Source organism: Trachypithecus francoisi, unplaced genomic scaffold (genome assembly GCF_009764315.1).
Source record: "Trachypithecus francoisi isolate TF-2019V2 unplaced genomic scaffold, Tfra_2.0 Lachesis_group5, whole genome shotgun sequence".
NCBI classification, from domain to species: Eukaryota; Metazoa; Chordata; class Mammalia; order Primates; family Cercopithecidae; genus Trachypithecus; species Trachypithecus francoisi.
The window spans coordinates 18,419,453-18,440,566 of record NW_022681470.1 but is presented as its reverse complement, the minus strand read 5'-3'; the positions used below and the strand labels follow the sequence as shown (position 1 = coordinate 18,440,566).

The 21,114-nt window shown below is 47.4% G+C and overlaps 1 protein-coding gene across 2 annotated transcripts in view; it reads left to right on the top strand.

Annotated features, from left to right (window-relative positions):
- GALNT2 (polypeptide N-acetylgalactosaminyltransferase 2) overlaps nucleotides 1–21,114 on the top strand; it is a 220,806-nt gene that overhangs the window by 56,893 nt on the left and 142,799 nt on the right. Inside the window, exon 1 of one of the 2 annotated variants that reach the window (XM_033199316.1) lies at nucleotides 2,430–2,492. The exons of the other annotated variant lie outside the window; for it this stretch is intronic. Within the exon in view, the coding sequence (XP_033055207.1) occupies nucleotides 2,445–2,492 (48 nt within the window). The 5' untranslated portion in view covers nucleotides 2,430–2,444. Of the gene's footprint in view, nucleotides 1–2,429; nucleotides 2,493–21,114 lie in introns of those variants that run through there. 2 annotated transcript variants of the gene reach the window in all.

Below are 21,114 nucleotides of genomic sequence, written 5' to 3'. Positions count from 1 at the left end.
CCATGAGATTGAGGTTCAGAAATCTATTACATAAATCCCAAGCCCTGAGACCTCCAAATCAGTGGCTACTCTGTTGCTCCTCTCTCTCCCCCGACCTGGTCTCTCAGTGACCCCCACCATCTTTTCAAATCATAGCATGTTGGGACAAGTGTCCCAGGGAAGGCCTCTGTCAGTGTTTAGCTTACATTTCTTGGGTGTACCTTTTGGACGCAATTTTCCCCCCAGGGATAAGGAAACCAGAAAACCATAGTGGATCAGCGTGCAGGAATGCGTAAGAGTGGCTCTGTGTGTGCGTGCGTGTGTGTGTGTGTGCATGTGCGTGTGTGTCTGCATCTGTGTGTGTGCGCATGTGCGTGTGTCTGTATCCGTGTGTGTGTGCGCATGTGCATGTATGTGTGAATGTGCGTGTCTGCATCCGTGTGTGCGTGTGTGTGCGCGCATGTGCGTGTGTTTGCATCCATGTGTGCATGCGTGTGTCTGCATCCATGTGTGTGCGCGCATGTGCGTGTGTGCATCCGTGTGTGTGCGCACGTGTGTCTGCATCCGTGTGTGCGCGTGTGCGTGTCTGCATCCGTGTGTGCATGTGCGTGTGTGTGCGCATGTGCGTGTGTGTCTGCATCCGTGTGTGCATGTGCGTGTGTGTGCGCATGTCCGTGTGTGTGTCTGCATCCATGTGTGTATGCATGTGTCTGCATCCATGTGTGGGCGCGCATGTGCATGTCTGCATCCGTGTGTGTGTCTGCATCCGTGTGTGTGCGCATGTGCATGTGTGCACATGTGCGTGTGTGTCTGCATCCATATGTGTGTGCGCATGTGCGTGTGTGTGCATATGTGCGTGTCTGCATCCGTGTGTGTGTGTGTCTGCATCCGTGTGTGTGCACATGTGCGTGTGTCTGCATCTGTGTATGTGTGCCCATGTGCGTGTGTGTGCCTGCATCCGTGTGTGTGTGCGCATGTGCGTGTGTGTCTGCATCCGTGTGTGTGTTTTCCTCCAGAGCATTTTAAAGGCCTCAGCTATTATTAACATTGAATTGATTATCTATATTTAGGAAAAGCCCACTAAGGATGATTTGGGATGAGCTGTGAATCTGTGGTGTATATATAGATAGCTGCACACGCGTATAGTGCATATTTATGTCTGCACATACTCCTGGGCGTTGACATCTGCCTGTAGAATGCAGACATCTCTGTGCAGGGTTGTGGCCTATCGTCTCTTGATTGGCAATTGAAGTGTCCCATGTTATTTGTTATTATCAAATAAATAATAACTTATTTGAGGCTACATTGAGTTGGGGATGTGCAGTAGTGATTAATCTAGATATCATTATAAAGACACAAGGCTGGTTGTAATAGGCTAATCAGAACAAGTGTATTCAAAGTGGCGAGTTTCAAACATGCTGTTTAGCAGGCTTCACACTTAGTTTCAGTGTTCAGAACATTGTTGAACCTCTGCTTTTGGCATTGTGGTCACGGCTAGTCCATGAGCCTTATGAGAAAATTATGCTTGCCATTTGGTGCCTACTGTGAGTTTCTAACCAAGAACAAAATTTTCAAGCTCAATCACCTGCCTTATTCGTGACTCTTGGCTCCAAGTGGTTGTTAGCTGTTTCCAAAAAACAAATGTGCTTTAGAGGATAAACATTATGCTGTTGGCTCTGGGGGCCAACCCGTTAGGGGAGTTCCAGAAATATTTTGAATGATGACAGCATCATGGGAATACCAAGGGTCTCCCCAGGGGACTGCTTTGAAGAGGGGCACGTGCAGGTTGGTCATGTCTTTGTGTGAGTTCTGGGGTTCGAAAATAACTGACATATACCGGTTGTGTGTGTGTTGCCCGCACAGCTAACTTTAGACACCGAGCTTTGCAGACCTCTGAGAGCCTACTTTTGCTTTTCATTTGTCTTTCATTTTGTACCCATTTGGTATTGTCTTGCTTGAGTCCTTGTGGAAATAGACCTTGAGTTCATTTCTTAAGTCCTTTTTACTTTCTACTGTTATGGAAAGGAAAAATATATATTTTATTTAGAAGGCAACAGGTGTACTTATGTTCTTCTCCTATGTGGTGGGTAGTGGAAATGTTTTAATTGCCTTCCTTTGTCTACTTTAACCTCATTTGTTTGCTAGTCTGTCAGCATGCGTGGTTTTGAATATGACCTGCACACACAACAGATGTGATACAGAAACCAAACCCCCAAACCACACTGTCAGGGGACTCTAAAAATGTGAAAACACCTGGTTTTGGTTTCTTAGTCATTCTGTTTATCTGGTGAACTCTGTAGCTCCAAAAGTATGGCTTTGACCACTTAATGAAAGCATGTGGATAGTGACGTGAGGATGACCTGAAGATATGACTCCCTGTCCTTTGGACTAAGTGGCCCTTAAACCAGTCACATGCCTGGCTCAACTTTAAAAAGAAGTAAAGACATTGTCATCAGATCTATACGATGTCAAGAATATTACCTGGCCTGGATTTAGATGGAAATGAATTAAGTGTAAGTACTGATAGGTACTTTCTGGGGGTTAATTTTATTATTTTCTTTTTTTTAATTTTGATGGAGACATGGAGACAGCAGAGGGAGAGACATCAATTCTTAAGCGTGTTGTGTGCTGGTGTGTTGCGAAACATTGCTGCAAAGAGCTATCTATCACCTACAAGAGCCCTTCTGACCTGATCTGTGGTCGTACTGGACTTGTGACAAACTGGCATGTCCCCTTGTCACCAGTGGCATGTTAATATTACTTATGGCAAGGAAAATATAATTGAGTTCTCCCTAAATCTACCTGTGGCATGAAAAAATCTCTCAGGTTGCATCATGTCCAGAAATAACTATGGTGCGGCCTAATGGGAGTAATTCCCTGGCTCCAGATATTTGGAGGAGGTGGGCAGCACTTCTCATTAGAGTGATTTGGAACCAAGGCAGCACATTTTCCTGCTGTTCCTGAACACTGAAGTTTTGCAGATCCTTGGAGGAATAAAAGCCACAGTCTTGGAACCTCCCACTTTGTTTTGGCCTAAGTCCTTCTTATGAATTCAGCAACCAAAATGGAGTCACGGGGACGGGTGGGACCTGCCGTAAAGGTCCCACCTGCATTACCCCCATGGCAGACTAGGGTTCAGTCTGTCTGAGAATGTGGTCTTTCTCTCTGAGAACCCAGTGGTGTGGTTAGTAACTCAGGGTTGTGGCCCTGTGGTTACTGTGCACTCATCAGCCCTCTGAACACTGGAAGAGCACACCATGGTGTCTGTACCACTGGCTGTTTTCAAGAGTGTTGTTCTTGTCCACCAAACAGACCACAGCCCTGCACTCAGATTTTGCTTTATTTGTTGATGAAGTTGGAAAGACTCCATGTGACCTGTAACCTGGTCTCCGCTAAGCAGTTGTTCTCTATTGTCAAACGTGAAGGCTACCCAAGCCTGGTTATGCATTGTTGGCTACCAAAGAGGGCCAAGCATTTGAAAGTGAATACCAGATTGGAGAATTCATAAATGAAGATGCAGTAACCCATCACACAGTTAGAGTGCAGGATCCCTTTCCCAGAATCAAAGTAACAGAGATGGGACTAAGGAAGGTTGTATAGGCCAGAGAAGGGAGGGGGCTGTGGGGAGAAAGAAGGAATAGCTGGTTAGAATCTCCCTGTGTTTCTCAAGTTTGGCAGTTTCCTAGCGACCCCTCCCTAAGGAGTGTAGCAAGGCCTGGCTGGTGTTTGACAGCGTCACATATTTTAAATTAAAGGCAGAGTGAATAAGCAGAGATGAAAGGTTTACTGCGTTTGGATCGTGAGTCTTTCAGCCAAGATCGTGTCTTAAATTTTGTGTCTTGTAATATCGCATCTGTGGGATTTCGTCAATAATACTGACAAAATCTGAAGTTGTACAAAGGGATAGTGGGAGTTTGTCATCAGAGGTCGTAGATTTTGGTGGGTACGGGTGCTGCTTGCTTAGAGGGGTTTTAGGAGCTGCCTTCAGGCAGCAAGAAACTATGTGAAGGTAGGAAGGAGAACAGGCAACTTCAGCTTAGATGAAAAATTGTGAGCACTTTCCAATAGTGACATCCAGTATTCTGTTTAAGTGAAAAGCTGAACTCTTTTAAAACTCTTGCCATGCCTCATGTCATCATTTCTTCAGGATTGGAACCTGTGCCACTCCTAGAAAGGATTACTGGCAGAGTTTTAATGTCTCTCTCCTGTCTTTCTTCTCCTCTCTTCATTCCATGTGAATATACAAAGGAAGGTGGCTCCCCGCCCAGTGCTCAGAGATTGGGTGGAGGCAGCACACAGACAGGTAGTGACCCTTCAAGCACGGAGAGGCCGCTGTGCGGAGGACGGGTGTGGGGGCTACAGCCAAAGAGGAGCGAGGAGCAGGGAGGCCTTTCGGGACAGAGACCCTGAGCCACACTTAAAGAATGATGAGGTTCCCTAGATGCGTGTATGGGGGCAGCCCCAGCAGAGCTGCGGAGATGGCAATGGGAACTTCCCAAAGCAGGAATGTGGGGGTGCTGTGCTAGGAGAGGGCTGTAGGAACATGCAGAGGGGAGACACAGGCAGGGCCAGATCGTGGGGGGCAGGCACCCCTCTGCAGAATGTGGAAAGGGTCTGGTGATGAGTATAGTTGAGGAGAGAGGGTAGCCATGCACTTTTTGGGGCCTGCTGGGGTGCTCCGAGAGGGAGGGATGGAAGGTTGCAAGTCTGGATTCTTGAGACCTGGAGACCAGGGAACAGAGTGACCTTTGTTTTATAAGGGGGTTGCAGTTGACGACTAATGGATGCTGATACCTCAAGAGGGCTTGGGGTGTGGGAAGAGAGGCCCCCGCCTCCATCCTACCTTACAGGTAGAAAGATGAGCGGGAATGAGAGTGGTTCAGAAGGCCATCCTCCCGCAGGCAGCCTCACTCACGTGCCTCAGTCTCTCCTCAGGAAAGTGTGCATGGGATTGTAATACCACATCTATGGGAAATGTCAGTGTTGACAAAAGTCTAAAGTTGTACAAAGGGATAGTGGGAGTTTCTCATCAGAGGTCGTAGATTTTGGTGGGTATGAGTGTTCCAGCCCGTATAACCCCACATGCACACTTTCCTGAGGAGAGACTGAGGCACGTCAAGGAGTGACTGCACCCAGTGCAGGTTCAGCAGTGGCCAGGACGATCATCCCCTTCAGGATCTGGAGTGAGGAGAAAAGGATTTATGGGACTGACACTTGTTTTCAGACCTATTTTCCTGTAAAATTGCAACCTAATTGCTCAGTCTGGCGGTTTCCTCTTCCTGGTAGATGGTGAATGGAGGTGGGGGGAGCGCCCCCCCCCCTTTTTTTAGATAGATGTTATTATTTTGCACTGCTTTTAGCACCTGGGAAAAACCCATTAAACAAATGTCCTGCCTCCCATTGCTGCCTGAGGCAAGGGCGGGTGACCAACACACCCCTGCTTTATTCAGAAACAGGGACTTTGTAGCGACCCTAAATCCGTGAGCTCTGTCTGAGCTGGTGCTACGTGATAAACTGATACCGCCTCCTTCATCACTGCGGAAGACTCTCTTAATAGTATAGTTTGATTTAAAATTCATTTTGAAGAGGTTTTTTTTTTTTTTTGAGATGGAGTCTCACACTCTCGCCAGGCAGGAGTGCAGTGGTGCAATCTTGCCTCACTGCAACCTCCGCCAACCGGGTTCAAGTGATTCTCCTGCCTCAGTCTCCTGAGCAGCTGGGACTATAGGCGTGCGGCACCACGCCCAGCTAATTTTTGTATTTTTAGTAGAGACGAGGTTTCAGCATGTTAGCCAGGATGGTTTCGATCTCTTGACCTTATGTTCCACCCGCCTCGGCCTCCTAAAGTGCTGGGATTACAGGCGTGAGCCACTGTGCCTGGCCGAGGGATTTGTATTTAATTTTAAAGAACTGGATCTATGTGAGCCCCTTGCAGTAGTGCTTGCTGTAATCCTCCTCAGTGATCCGCTCCCATGGTCAGTTCATCAGACACTTCTGGGTGTGTGAACTCTTTTGAGGTGTGAATTGTTGCGCTGTAATTCATTCCTCATCACCACGGTATTGCTGATGTGGCATGTAAGATGGGATGTCTTACAGGCCAAGGCAGAGCCTCCCCTTGCTGTGAAGCCAGCCGCCGTGGCCCTTGGCGCCCTCTGAGGAGCCATCTATCCCAGTGGCCCCGGGCTGTGCGGGGGATGCAGGCACAGACCAACAGGGATGATTCGTCCCAGATGCAGCTTTGCTTTCCTTCTCTGGAGTTTCTCATCACCAGCTGGGTGGCTGTAGGAAGGGTGTCGGAATCCTTGCCAATGCCCATGAGGGATCATCAGGCCCCGGAAGGCCTCTTAGGACCCTTCTGGCCATCTGGGGCCATCTGTCCTGTAGCATAGCCTCCCTGTCACACCCCACTCACCATGTGCAGGTACTTCTAGAGGCAAGTGCGCTGGAGAATGTGTGTGTGGGGTTATGGAGGAAAACAGGACCTTCGTTTGTCATGGTGTTTACAAGGGTAGGTGTGTGTTCTCTAATGTTATATGGATTTTGTGGCCCTGAAGCCGTCAGCCACTTGGAGTTTTTGGGGGGCTCTGCCTCTTCCCTGAAGCTCTGTTCTGTGGAGGCCACAGAGCCCAGCGTCTGCATGGCTGCTTATTAAATACAGTGGGCCACTTGGGTCTTGTGCACCAGGAACGGAGCCACTGGCTTCTGGGTTGCCTCTGGAGTTGCTGGGTTTTGGATAGGGAGGTAAGGGAGAAAGTGAAGCAGGAATGATCTTAGAGAAGGGACTTTCATAAGGGTGTGTGTGGGTGGCGGGGTTGGGGGGAGGTGGGCTTTCCTTTTTTCCCCCAGGCTAGTCTCTCCTGAGTGTCACAGAGGCCTGAGTGTTGGCTGGGAGGTATCTGTCTTCAGGTCCTTCCTTGCTCCAGTCTCTTCTCCTCTTGAAAGTTCCTCTTTCTGCCAGAGCATCAGCTCAGGACAGGCCTCCTGAGCCCCCATCTTCCTATAAGTGAGGTAGCCCGAGCCCCATCCAGGGCACCTGCACTTCCTGGTTCAGGAACATCTCTTGCCTCAGCACTGTTGAGAGCAGCTCAGCCTGGCACTTTCTGGATGTTTGAGTCAGTGGAGAGGGTTTTCTGGATTATCAGCAATACTTCCGCCAGCTCCTTCTTCCTGAAGCCCCCACGACACTTGTGAAGTACACACCCTGCTTTTACTCAGTGGCCAAATGCTGCTGCTAGCGACGCATCAGTCATTCGGTGTATTTTGGGCTCTCTCATAATTTTATGATGAGTTTGCTGTTCGTTTGTAGTCTGTTTCTAATCTGGCTCATTAGGAATTAGCAAAACTTGTCTCTTGCTCAAAATAGATTGTGTTGCCAGGATTCAAAGCCAAATTCTGACTGCAGATATGCTGTGAATTTTTCTGTTTCTTAAGACTTTTTTCTTTCCTGTCCCATAACCTGTTAGTTACTGGTGTGGCAAATCCACAAATTTAACTCTTTATTATTTTATTTTTTAGAGATGAGATCTTGCTCTGTCACCCAGGCTAGAGTGCAGAGGCGTGATCGTGGCTCCCTGAGGCTTCAAACTCCTGGGCTCAAGCGATCCTCCTTCCTCAGTCTCCTACATAGCTGGGACTATAGGTGTGTGCCACCATGCCTGGCTAACTTTTTAATTTTTTGTAGAGATGGGGTCTTGCTGTATTACCCAGGCTGGTCTCAAGCTTCTGACCTCAAGTGATCTTCCCCCCTCGGCCTACCAAAGTCCTGGAATTATAGAAGTGAGCCACTGCACCTGGCCCGCAAATTTAAGTCTTTCAAAAGGAAACAGTACACCTAAGGGTCCTTACTTTTTTTTTTCCCCAGAATTCTGTCATTAAAAAAAATAAGTTCAGCGTTCGTTTTTGACTCAGGGTGCATGTGCAGGTTTGTTCATGGGTATTTTGCATGCTGCTGGGGATTGGCCGAGTGTCCTTCTGCTGTGACTGGTTGCCCTGACACTGAAGAGGCTGCTGAGTTCTGTTAGTCACTCAGCATCAGTGCACTGGATCTGAAAGGACCACAGGTTGTCCCCAAGCCAAGCTCCCAGCTCCACAGAGCAGGCATTGCTTCTGCAGCTTCGTATGGACAGGCATCACCCATCTGCTGAAGTACACTGAATGGGCACAATGGCAGAATTACTGCCTTGAGATCTGCATGACCTCCATGTTCTTCCTTGTCGAACGTGGAGTCCAAATCAACCATCCCTGCAGTCCTCTCTTGTCTCTGAAGCTTTGAGTGAGCCGATGCCCATCATTGTGAAACTTTCTAGTCCTGATACCTCTTGCGCATGAAAATCTCTCTGCTATTTGAAGACCTTTCTCATGCTGCCCTCTACTACCATCCATATCTTTCTTCTGTAAGCTAAACCTCTCTGATTGCTTCACATGATAAGGTTTTGAGGGATTTCTTCACCTACCTCACTCCACTGCCTCAGCCATTATAGCCTGGCTCATAATAGCCACCCAGTGGCTTAGGAGAAGCACTTAGCATGGGGTCTGGCACTTAGAAACCACTCATTAGATGCTCATTTCTGGACGCTGCTGGGCACTGGCAGATGTTAAGGACTCCCTGTGCTCGGCAGACTGTGAAGGGTTTGGGAGCCTGGTGTTTATCCCCACTGTTGGGTGAGGTGCTTCAAGGAACACCAGTTTGACACAGAGGCAGTTTGGGGTTTACTAGGGAGTCAGCCAGTGTGAGTCACATGGTATCAGAAACACCGGGGGTCGTGGGCTGACCCCTGTGTCTCCCCTGAGTAGGACGCTCCCATGCAGGAGCAGAAGGACAAGCAGCCCGGAGCTGCTGCCTGGCTGTGCCCGTAGTGGGATTTCTGCTGATCAAGAGTCTGGAATTTACACTCCAGCAGGTTTGGAAGTCTCAGCGACAGCTCCTGTGTGTTCAGTCAAGCTTGGCTGACCGTGGCTAAACCACTTTAATGAGTTTGTGGGACACCAGCGAAGCTGCAGACTGGGTCGGGATGGAAGCTGAGTGGGGTAGGCAGGGGCTCAAATGGGAAAGCAGTGGGAGGGCTGGCCCACACTCGCGACTGCCCTGCGTCTCATGGGAGCAGAAAGGTGGAGGCTGAGCCTGAGACGGGGTAGGAACCCTTCTTAGGAGCCTGCCAGGCACCCTCCAATATAAAAATTTAAAAATTTTAGGTACTAAAAAAATTCTAGGCATCTAGCTAGGCTTGAGAAAGAAATCAGCAACCTAATAAACAAGATAGTTTAAAATAGTATCTAAAAAGCTAGTCACAAAATGTTTTGTTTTTTATAAAAATTAAATAACATATGTCCCTGAGTCGTTTTTTAGAAACCTGGACTCCCATCAAATAATAAATGCTGTCTGTGGCACTTGGACCGCCAGTTTTTTTTTTTTTTTTTTTTTTTTAATTTCTTTGAGAGGCCTGGAGGAAGACACTTCCACAGGGCAGATGCTAACATTCATTTCTGCTGATCCCAAATTTCTAGACAAAGCTTTGCCTCCTTAACTAATAGCAAATCAAAAAACCTTTGAATCCACCTTTGACCTGTGGGCCCTGCTTTGAGACATCCCACCTGTCTAGGTCAATCCCACACAGAGCTTTCATGTATTGACTTAGGACTTTGCCTGTAGCCTCTGTCTCTCTGCCTTTAAAAACCCTTACCTGTAAGCCATCTGGGAGTTAGGTCTTAAACACTAGCCGCCCAGTTCTCCTTGCTTGGCACCCTGCAATTAAAACCTCACCTGGGCGACAGAGCGAGACTCCGTCAAAACAAACAAACAAACAAACAAACAAACAAACAAAAAACAACCCCCAAAAAGACTTCGCACTGTCTCGCTGCTATCCTGATGTCAGCGTTTAGCTCCACTGCACCAGGCAAGTAGACCGAAGTTCGGTTTGGTAACAAGCTTTGGAGAGATAAGGCAGGGGCTTGGCTGGTCCAGGTGTGGGGTCCTGTTGGAGGCCGCAAGAGTGAGGGTGGTGATCAACTCAGTATACCAACTATATAAGTAAGCAGCAAACTGTTTCTCATAAATGCAGAATGTAGGCAAACTGACAAACTGCGTCTGCCACGCAGAAGGGATGCTGAGGGCAGTTACGACCCAGGCGCAGGTATTTCTTATGATTAGGCATAATTGAAGCCTGCTAGTAACAATATGAACCTGTGGTCAATTAAGCAGCTGACCAATGGTTACCTCCTTCCTGCTGTTGTTACCCAATAAATACAAAGCGCTGTAGAAGCTTAGGGGGCTGCGTTTGCTGACTAGAAGCAGGTCAGTCTTTTCCTCTTCTTCTCTCTTCTTCTTCATGCTAGCCTTTCCTTGAAATAGTTACTTTTGTTTTTTGTTATTTCTGCATTCGTCCCTTCATTCAGTCTCGTAATGACGGTCTCAAGTAGCAGTAACAGTAGTAACTGCTGTAATGACGGTCTCAAGTAGTAACTGTGGCAGTCAGCAAGAGGGTCCTGGGGGTAACTCTCTTCTGATCTGGTTTTCACTGCCCCAAAATAGATAGGGGTAGGGGAGACCAGGACGTCCAGCCTGAGAACTGTTAAATCACCCGGATTTCCTAGGGGAAGAATACACCAGACTCCTTTCCTGTCCAGGGGCTTGGTGGCCATCTCTCCAGCTGATACTGGGAACCTCACAGTGGGATGAGGCTGCCTTCCATCACAGCTCCTTGAACCCTGGGAAAGCCCACAGAGGCTGAGTCCTGCACCCCCTCCAGTTGGCTCTGTCTCTTCCTCTGGTTTTCCTGCAGGGCTGGGTCTTGCTGAGAATGTGAGATTGGGAGCCATGAGGAAGGGACTGTACTAGAGCGGTGACATGCAGACTGCCTTGGAGCTTGCTTGGAAAGAGGTGGAAGATAGTGGTACATAAACAGAAAAGGCAGTCTGTGCATTTCTTGAAGCAGGTACAAACCAGTGGTTGAAAGAATTAAACCAGCCATTTTAAAAAATGTGACCATTTTGTTGCAAAATAAAGGACTGCTAAATTGATTGTTTCTCTTCTTTCTAAATTCCTCTAAGAATATCCAAGTGTCTATTGTGCTGTCTTTCTTTTGCCCTGGAATTGTGTTTCTTGAGCGTGGGATGAGAGGGTAAGATTCTTCCTCTGTCATCCTCCATCTTGTTATAGAACTGATGCATATTAATTATAAAAATACAGCCGAACATAAGGAAGCAGGAAGAAGGAACACATAATTCGTGCCACGTAAGCATCCCCACCACGGTGCCTTCTAGGCTTTATTCTGTTTGATTGTTTAATACACTCACGGTAACAATATGTTGCAGTTTGGTTTTTTTCTCTGCCTTGAAAATTTTAACACTATATTGTATTTTTACATGATTTAAAAATCTTTTATTAACATTGTATGGGTATGTTCCATCTACCTAGCTAATTTGGTCTTTTAACTTATGATGAACCTTTTTGTGTAAACCTTTGCAGTACATTCTTCACTATTTCCTTAGAATAGATTTCTAAAAGTGGAGAGTTTGAACACTTTTAAGGCTTTTGATAGATGTTCTCAATTCCTTTCCAGAAAGGTTGTACGGTTTACACTCAGACCAGAAGACTCTTTTGTACCTTTGCCGCATTGTTAACATTTGCAAATAAAATCTTTGTTTATTGCCTGGGTGGTAGCTGATATTTCTCTTTTGAGTTCTTCTTTTTTTTTTTTTTTTGTTTTTGAGACAGAGTCTCACTCTGTCGCCCAGGCTGGAGGCTGGAGTGCAGTGGCACGATTTCAGCTCACTGCAGCCTCCACCTCCCTGGTTCAAGCGATTCTCCTGCCTCAGCCTCGCGATTAGCTGCAATTATAGGCATGCGCCACTACGGCCGGCTAATTTTTTTGTGTTTTTGGTAGAGGCAGGGTTTCTCCATGTTGATCAGGATGGTCTCGAACTTCTGACCTCAGGTGATCCGCCTGCCTTGGCCTCCCAAAGTGCTGGGATTACAGGCATGAGCCACCATGCCCGGCCTCAATTTTGATTTCTTTAGTTCTCCTGAATTGAAAAGTGTCTCATGTGTGTTATCTGATCCCATAGCCTGCTTTTCGCATACTTTGTATTAGCTATTTAATAAATATTACAAATCGCAACCCTTTCTCTAATTTTAGGTGATATTTTCCCCACACTTTTCCTTTTGTTTTTTAAAATAGAGAGGAGACTTAACTTTATGTAGTTAAATTCTCATTCTTTTGCTTTCTGGTTTCCTCCATTTCTTTTAAGCTTAGAAATGCTTGTCTTATCCAGAAATCAGATAAGTAATACTTAATTACATATTACTCTGATACTTGGTTGGTTTGCTTGATTTGATATTTAACTCTTCATCTACCTGAATCTTTTTTTTTTTTTTTTTTTTTGGTGGAATCTTGCTCTGTTGCCAGGCTGGAATGCAGTGGCACCATCTCAGCTCACTGCAAGCTCCGCCTCCCGAGTTCACTCCATTCTCCTGCCTCAGCCTCCTGAGTAGCTGGGATTACAAGTGCCCGCCACCATGCCCAGCTAATTTTTGTATTTTTAGTAGAGACGGGGTTTCACCATGTTAGCCAGGATGGTCTCAATCTCCTGACCTCGTAATCCGCCTGCCTGGGGCTCCCAAAGTGCTGGGATTACAGGCATGAGCCACCGCGCCTGGCCTATTTGGTATTTTTGAGAAGTGCAGCTCTAAGTTGGTTTTATCCCCTTCTCCCGGTTTCTAACCAGTTGTTCAGGTGAGACAGCCATTTGTTATTTCTTTGTTTTCAGAGAAGCTGTATCTATCTACCTGTTGTCTGTCCCTCTCAGTCCTCCCTTCATTCTGGGCTGGGCCCAGGAAGAGGGCATCCAACCCAGACCTGGTGGAGAGGAGCAGCTTTTTTTAAGGCCAGTAGTATTCGGTATTTATAAACTCCTTCTATATCAGCTCACGAGACATCTCACAGTTGTACTCTTCGCCTGCCTGGCTGTGTGACTGAGAGGAGCTGGGCGTGGGGTGGGATGGCAGCGAGCAGGCGAGGTGTCAGGGCAAGCCCACCAGCATCGCTCCCATGTCATCTGCACTTCAGTATTGGATTCCTCCCTGTGGACCTGGTGCTCAGAAAATCCAAGGCCAGTCTTGGTGCTACCACTTGCTTAGACAAATCACTGAGTCGTCTGTGTCAGCCAGTTTCACCGCTGTATTTGAGTATGATCAGTGTGAACTAAAAACCTGTTTGGCCTGCCTGTTGTGAAGCTTAAATGAGACAAAGTATCTGAGAGTGTTTCAAATCATCTAAAGCATTGTGCTCATATAATTTCAAGGCAATATTAATGTATTAATTTGAGCCTTTAGGTGCTAAGGATTGTAAGATGCACCATCATTTTATCAATTTTAAGATGCATTCCCCATTTCGGAGATGCCAGAACAGGAAAGGCCGTGCGTCCTGGAATTGGTGTTTGGTCCTGACTCTCACGGGGGGTGAGAAATGGTAGCGGCAGTGTCCTAGACTCAGGGGTGGGGTTGCAAGGGGTGTAGAGGAAGATAGTCATGGATACCCGTATTTTATTCTCTGATGATACAGAATCTTCATTTTGGACTGATTCCTACAGCTCTATTTTCTCTTTGTAATTCCACTTTGTGATGCAGGTTTTAGAAGAGAAACCATTTCTTCATCTCATTTCCATTGTGCTAACAGAGAAACTCTGCATTCAGTTGAGGTGCTTTTTACTTTTCTTTCAGTGGATTGTCAGGCATAAGCCATGGAAGCCGTCAGAATCAGGTTTCTGTGTGGAAATCACACAGCGGGGAGTTGGAGGCACAAAATGATCTTAATGATGTACACATCTTCCTGCTCCCTTGTGGAGCTGAGAGTGGGGGGCCCTTTGCAGTCTGGCAGGCTTGGCTCTGGATTTGAATTCAGTCTCTGCCGTTTATCACTTGAGGGATCTCAGATGAATGCTTTCTCCCCTTCCCCTTTCCCTTTCCCTTTCCTTGAGACATAGTCTCCCTGTGTCACCCAGGCTGGAGTGCAGTGGTGTGGCAGCCTCGACCTCCTGGGTTCAAGCAGTCCTCTTGCCTCAGCCTCCTAAGTAGCTGGGACGACAGGCGTGCACCACCATGCCTGGCTGATTTTTTCATTTTTTTTTTTATAGGTGGGGATCTCACTCAGTTGCCCAGGCTGGTCTTGAACTCCTGGTCTCAAGCGAGCCCCCCCACCTCCGCCTCCCAAAGTGTTAGGATTACAGGCATGAACTGCTGTACCTGGCCAGGTGCTCTCTTTCTGATCCTTAGTTTTCTCTTCTGTAAAGTGAGGATAAAAAGATATATTCTGGAGGATAAAAGGATATATGTCAGAAGAATTGAATGAGCTGCATGTGTAAAGCCCTAGCAGAGTTTCCTGGGTTTACGGGAGGCATTCAGTCAACATATCCTCCTTCCTGTCCCTCTCAGGAGTTGGAGGGTGGCGCAGCAGAGGAAATTTAGGTTTTCACTCTCCTGGGGGTTGGTCAGGTGACTATGATCGAAGCTGCACACGTCGTTTTAGTGCCACATTGATTGGGACGTGCCTGATCATTTGCTTCTGGTCTGACTGTCCCAGATCACTGTCAGCACATGTCTGGCACCAGCTGTGCTCCAGTGACCCTGCCATAGAGCTCCAGTAGAGAGTGGGGCCTGTGCCTGGTTGCCTGAGTTGTTGAATTGTACTCTTTAGACATCGAACCTAGTGTTTCAAAGCACACATTCGTCTGTGAGGCCTGTCTGCCCCGATTTCTCTCCCGGGTGTGAGTTCCAGCACATGCATGCACCCCCTCACTGCCCCCCATCCAGAGCCACAGACTGCCTTGTCGGAATACGTCCAGCCCTAATGAGGGAGGCGTTGTCTTCAGATCACACACTCCACGGCGGCTCTGCTCTGCCCCTTCTGAAGCGCTGGGTGTGAGCGAGGACTTCAGAAATAACGGGGGCAGTGTTCTGCTTTGATGCTATTATTAGAATTTTCCAAACACCACGTTTGTAACTTCACAGGGACTTGGAGAGAGGCGAGTGGGAAGGGGTTGCTGCTCGTGCCATTGTACGGAAAGCTCAATGGCATTCATCTGGTCCAAGGTCATTCAACAAGAACAGGTTGAAATAACCCTCAGAGCGAAGAGCCAGCTGTCTGTGCATTTCGCTTTTCCCACAGTTCAGCTGGGAGTCTGCTTCACGGATGCTTTCACCACACGCACAGTGAAGCCAGACACATAGGCCCTGCCTGGTTGGTGGCGAGAGCATTTTTCCATAGTCGGTGGGCTGTTCCGAAGCTAAGAGACCATTTCCTTGAACCAAAAGTCTGATTCTTTCCTGCTGGAGCTCCTGTTTTCACACTCATTTCCTTGGGGAGTGGAGCTCAGGCATGTGGACTGTTCCCACCCCCACCTCCCCCCAGTAAGCTTTGGGGGAGCCAGATAGTGCTTCTCATTGGAGCCTGAGTGGATGCAAGGAGTCACACATGCTTTGTGGAAAGAAATCAGTGACATGTCCTGCTACTCTGGACCTCGAGCATGGAGCTTCATGTAGGCTGGGGTGAGGTTGGTTCTGTGTGACAGCCTGCACAGAGGTGGTGGATGTGGCCGAAGCCACTTCTAATTCATGCTGTGTTTGGGCCAGATGTCCTGGGTGGTTGGGAGGGTCTGCCGTGGAGGTACCCATGGTCAGAGAGCCTGCAGGCTGCAGTGGCTGACCTCTCTCCTCCTCACCTGGCATTGCTGAGCGGGTGCTTGCTGGGCGTTCTCAGCTGGGCAGCCAGCCGAGGCTGTCACAGCGACAAGGGAGGAATTATTTTCTCTTCAAGGGGTGGATGTGAATTACTTAATTATTTGCAGAAGGGTCGTTGCTTTTTACTTACATTCTCCTGGTTTCTCCCCAGTGGGAGCAGCAAGACCCCACTGCGACAGGCTCATCAGCGTCTTGTCACAGCTGTGGATGTTTGCTATGCTTTCTGGATGAGTTCCGCTCTAGTTTGCAACCTGGTTTAGCTACACACATTGAAAAGGAGAAGAAAAAAGTACAGATAAGCTAGGATTTGGCTCAGGATTGATGTTGTATAGGGTTTGACTTTTATTATCTTTCACTCATGAAAATTGAAACATATTCTCCTTTGATTTCTGTTGACGTTGTTGGAAATAGAGATTTCCTTCAAGTCTTTAAACAGCATTATTATAGTTTCCTAGGTTCTTAGTTTTGATTTGTTTTACAAGCAGTTATGCTTCATTCTAATTCTCCTGCATCCATTTTACCTTTTTCTCTTTGGATTTTGTTCAGTGATGACTTAATAGAAAAAGCACCTTGCATGTCGTTGCGTGCGTCTTTTCCAGACCTCTGTAGGTAGCCTCTTCTCCTTTCATCTGCCATTGCCCAAGTGTTACTGGAAAGGGGTCCTGATCCAGACCCCAAAGGAGGGTTCTTGGATCTTGCTCAAGAAGGAATTCAGGATGAGTCCATGGAGTAAAGTGAAAGCGAGTTTTTTAAGAAAATAAACAGGGCCAAGCACGGTGGCTCAGAGCGCCTGTATTCCCAGCACCCTGGGAAGCCAAGGTGGGTGGATCACCTGAGGTCAGGAGTTCGAGACCAGCCTGGTCAACATGGTGAAACCCTGTCTCTACTGAAAATACAAAAATTAGCCAGGCATGGTGGTGTGGTGTGTGCCTGTAATCCCAGCTACTTGGGAGGCTAAGGCAGGAGAATCGCTTGAACCCAGGAGGCAGAGGTTGCAGTGAGCCGAGATCATGCCATTGCACTCCAGCCTGGGTGACACAGCAAGACTCTATCTCAAAAAAAAAAAAAAAAAAAAAACACAAAAGAATGGCCACTCCATGGGCAGAGCAGTGGTGTGGGCAGCTTGACTGAGTATACTTATGGTTATTTCTTGATCATATGCTAAATAAAAGGTAGGCAATTTGTGAGTTCCCTGAGAAAGGGGCAGAGATTTTCCTGGAACTGAAGGTTCCTCCCTCTTTTAGACCTTCTTGGGAAACTTCCTGATATTGCCGTGGCATTTGTAAACTGTCATGGCACTGGTGGGAGTGTCTTAGCTATTGTGTTATCGTTAGCATATAATGAGCAGTGAGGATGACTAGAAGTGGCTTTCATTTCCATCTTGGTTTTGGTGGGTTTTGGCAGCTTCTTTACTGTATCCTGTTTTATTTATCAGCGGGTTATTTGTGACCTGTGTGTCATGCTGACCTCCTGAATGCCTAACCTCCTGGGAATGCAGCCAGTATGTCTCAGCCTCATTTTACCCTTTTCAAGATGGAGTTGCTCTGGTTGGAACACCTCTGACAAGAGCACTCAGTGTCGACCCTCACGGGGGTTATGGTGTGAGGAAACCAACAAGAGCTTCTGGCTTTTTCTAGCTGCTACTTCCGGTTGACCATTGACAGTCACTTCACCTGGCTACAGTCCCCTCACTTCACTGTTCGAACGGTATCTAATCCCATTTCAGAGACTTATATTTGAATGAAGACATGTAGATGAGAACATCAGGGTCCTCTTGCTAAATCTGAAGAATCCTGATGTTATCATTGAAGCCAAGTGCTCCTTCCTGGCCACATGTGTCCCTTCTGATGAGAAGTTGATCCCTCTCCATTCCCTGCTGCAACTTCCAGGCTGCATGGGACACACCAAGACCCCTCTTCTAGGCTAAGACAGCACAGTGCAGTCTGGAGTTCAGGGTCTCAGCCGCTGCCTTCAGCAACGCCTCGCTCCTTCTGTCCCATGAAGGGAGGACGGTTATTCTGCAGCAAGGCTGCTGGCGCTGGGCCTGGAGGAAAGCCGCTCATACCCCACACATGGGAAGCGTGGAAGCAGGTGTGAGAAAGAGCCATCTGAATCAAGGAAAACTGGGACATACACATCTTTGTTTGTTGTTGTTAGTTTTATTTTTTAATTTGTAATTTTATTCGTTGTTGTTTTTTTTTTTTTTTTGAGACACAGTCACCCTCTGTCACCCAAGTTGGAGTGCAGTGGCGCGATCTCAGCTCACTGCAGCCTCCACCTCCTGGGTTCAAGCGATTCTCCTGCCTCAGCCTCCTGAGTAGTGCGCCACCACACCCAGCTAATTTTTGTGTTTTTAGTAGAGACCGGGGTTTCACCATGTTGGTCAGGCTGCTCTCGAACTCCTGACCTCATGATCTGCCTGCCTGGGCCTCCCAAAGTGCTGGGATTACAGGTGTGAGTCACCACACCCAGCCTTTATTTTTAACTTTACTTTTAGGTTTGGGGATCCGTGTGAAAGTTTGTTATATAGGTAAACTGGGACAAACATCTTGAAATTAAAACAGAGCCAGAAAAACCATGCTCATGCTGAGGTTCCCTTTGGGTCCGAGCCTAGTGGCCTGAGTGAGTGGATTTGCAAGGCTGTGTGCTTTTCAGGGCTGTGGGCACTTAGTGTGGAGTGTTTAGAATGGGTGATTAATTGCTGATAGTTCTGAATTACAAATAGTCGCAGTATTGGAGAACATTGTGTGGTTTTTACCCCATACTCTTCAGCCTCTAAAGGAAAAACAGAGTGAAAGCCTTGGTTCTTGGGTGCATCTGCCGAGGTGAGGCTGTTTTCCAGCTTTCCTTAGAATCCAGTCATTGTTGGTGCTTTGGCCTGAGTGTGCAGAGCACCTGACCAGGGTAGAGGTTTCTGCCAGCGGAGGGAGTTGCTGAGTCTTGTTGAACGCCTTCTGTTTGTATTTGTGCTGGGCTAGAAACTCTAAGCCTATCACGCAGTCCAGACCCAGCACCTGTTCCACTGACAACAGCTAGAATTGTGAGAAAATGGCCACCAATGGAAAGAGCAGTAGAATAGTAAGGGATTTTTTGTTTTTTGGTAAACTTCCAAGGAAAATACAAGCAAAGTACTGCGAGCCTAATAATTTGCCATTGCTGGACTAAGGGGTAAGGTAGGATTAACTGGTGTATTAAAGGAAATCCAGTTTTGTTCCCAGCTATGAAGATTACTTAGGTTAATGGAGGGTCATTTTGCTTTGGGCTGTTATGGAAAGAATCTACTTGGAATGAAGTTCCTTCAGCTCCTGGGAACCTTTAATTGTCCTGTGGGCTGGTCATTCAGGTTGTACATTCACAGACTCACAGAATTGAGTAGCCTTGGAAGGAAGGGACCATAAAGATGAATCAGCCCAGCCTTCCTCAGACATCCTGCGACCACCCCAGGCCCAGAGAGACTGTCCCTGGTTCAGGCTGCCGAGTCCCTGCAGCAGCTGGCCTGGAACTGTCTGCTGAGTGCGCCCTCCCCCACGGGGCTTCTGTCTGCTTCTTGGACACTGCTTTCTTCCCCTTGGGGGTCAACTTTTTAATGGCCAGCTCACCTCTGCCTGAGAGGAGGAATGAATCCCAAGGCAGGGCAGGCAGGGTAAAGGGGGCCGGGCTTGGGTTTAGGGGATGGCTCACCTCTGCCAGCCTGTGCTTCATGTTTGGAGACAGGTGATGGTTAACTAGGCAACAGTCCCTGCCAGGTAGTGTGTACACAGACAGTAGTGTGGCTGGTAGGTTTGGCCAAGGCCTGGAGTTGGATTCCTACCCCTGCCACTGCCTGGCTCTACCGCCCTGGGCCAATTCCCTGCCCTTCCCAGTGCCCCAGCCCCTGAACAGCAGTGCTCAGGTGACGGAGAGTGGTCTCTGTCCTGCTGAAGGGATGGGAGCACAGTGGCGCTTGACTTCCCGTGAAGCTGCTGTCCGTTGCTATAGAAATCCAGTCTCAGAACCAGGAGTACTGTCGGTGGTGCTCAGGAAACTTCGCCCTTCTTCCAGCCTGTACTTCCTGGAGTGACACGCTGCCACAGCTGGAGGCTTCTCTGCAAACGTGTATTCTGGTTTTATCTTCTCCCCTCCCACAATGAGTTCTGTCTGTGTCAAGTGTTTAGAGATCATTCGAACCTTTTTTCTCACCCCTCCCTTCCCCTTTTCCTCAGGGAAAAGCTTGTGTATGACTCAGTAGTAAATGAATTGTCTAAATCATTTAGCATAACACAAAATAATGTGACTCCCAGTAGTGTATGCCATTACACAACCCACTGTACAGTATTTCCGTGTATTCAGATTTCTTTTCCATTACCTAGTGATAGTGTGGAAGATATGTATCCTTTCGAGTTCTGAAATAGCTCTATTCTTATTTTCTCTGCTTTTGTGTCATCATTGAAAAATTCCAGCATTCCTTGCAAATGTGTATCTATTTTGAAACAAACCACAAACGAAGCAAGAATGCATAGATCTGTAGATAGCCATGCTTAAAGACATTCTCTTCCTTCAAGGGGGGTGTGAGTGAACGTGAATTAGATCAGCCCACAGGAGAATAGTAGGAACTGATGTATTTTGTTGGCAACATTTGCTGACAGTGTGTCCCGGAGTCTTCATATTACAGCTGGGAGGAGAGAGCTTGCCCATCTTAACACTACGCAGAAGGGAGTCGTTCAGGCTCTGGCTTCAGACCTGGGCTGGGTTCCTTGCTTTGTTTTTAATCTTTAAAAATTGGTAAAATACATACACCATTAAAATTTACTATCTTAACCATTCTTAAATTTACAGCTCAGTATCCTCACCTATCCACAGAACTCTTTCATCTTGCAAAACTGAAACTCTGTCTCATTCAACACTACCTCCCTTCTCCCCTCCCCTCCCCCTGGCAACCGTCCTTCTACTTTCTGTCTCCATGAATTTGACCCCTCTAGGTCCCTCAGGTTAGTGGAATCATCCAGTATTTATCTTTTTGTGACTGGCTTATTTCACTTAGCATAATGCCCTCAGGGTTCGTCCATGTTGTGGCACGCGTCAGTATTCGCGTCAGAATTTTCTCCCTATTTAAGCCTGAATATTCCATTTTATGGTTGGACCACATTTTGTTGATCTAGTCACCCGTTGATGGACACGTGGGTCCTTATGGCTATTGTGAATAGTGCTGCTATGAAATATGGGTATACAGATATCTCTTCAAGACCCCACTTTCTTTTGTTTTCTTTTCCTTTTTTTTTTTTTTTTTCTGTTTTTTTGAGACAGGGTCTCGTTCTGTTGTCCAGGCTGAAGTGCAGTGCCACAATCCTATTTCACTGCAGCATCAAACTCCTGGGCTTATTTTCCCGCCTCTGCCTCCCAAGTAGCTAGGACAACAGGTGCTC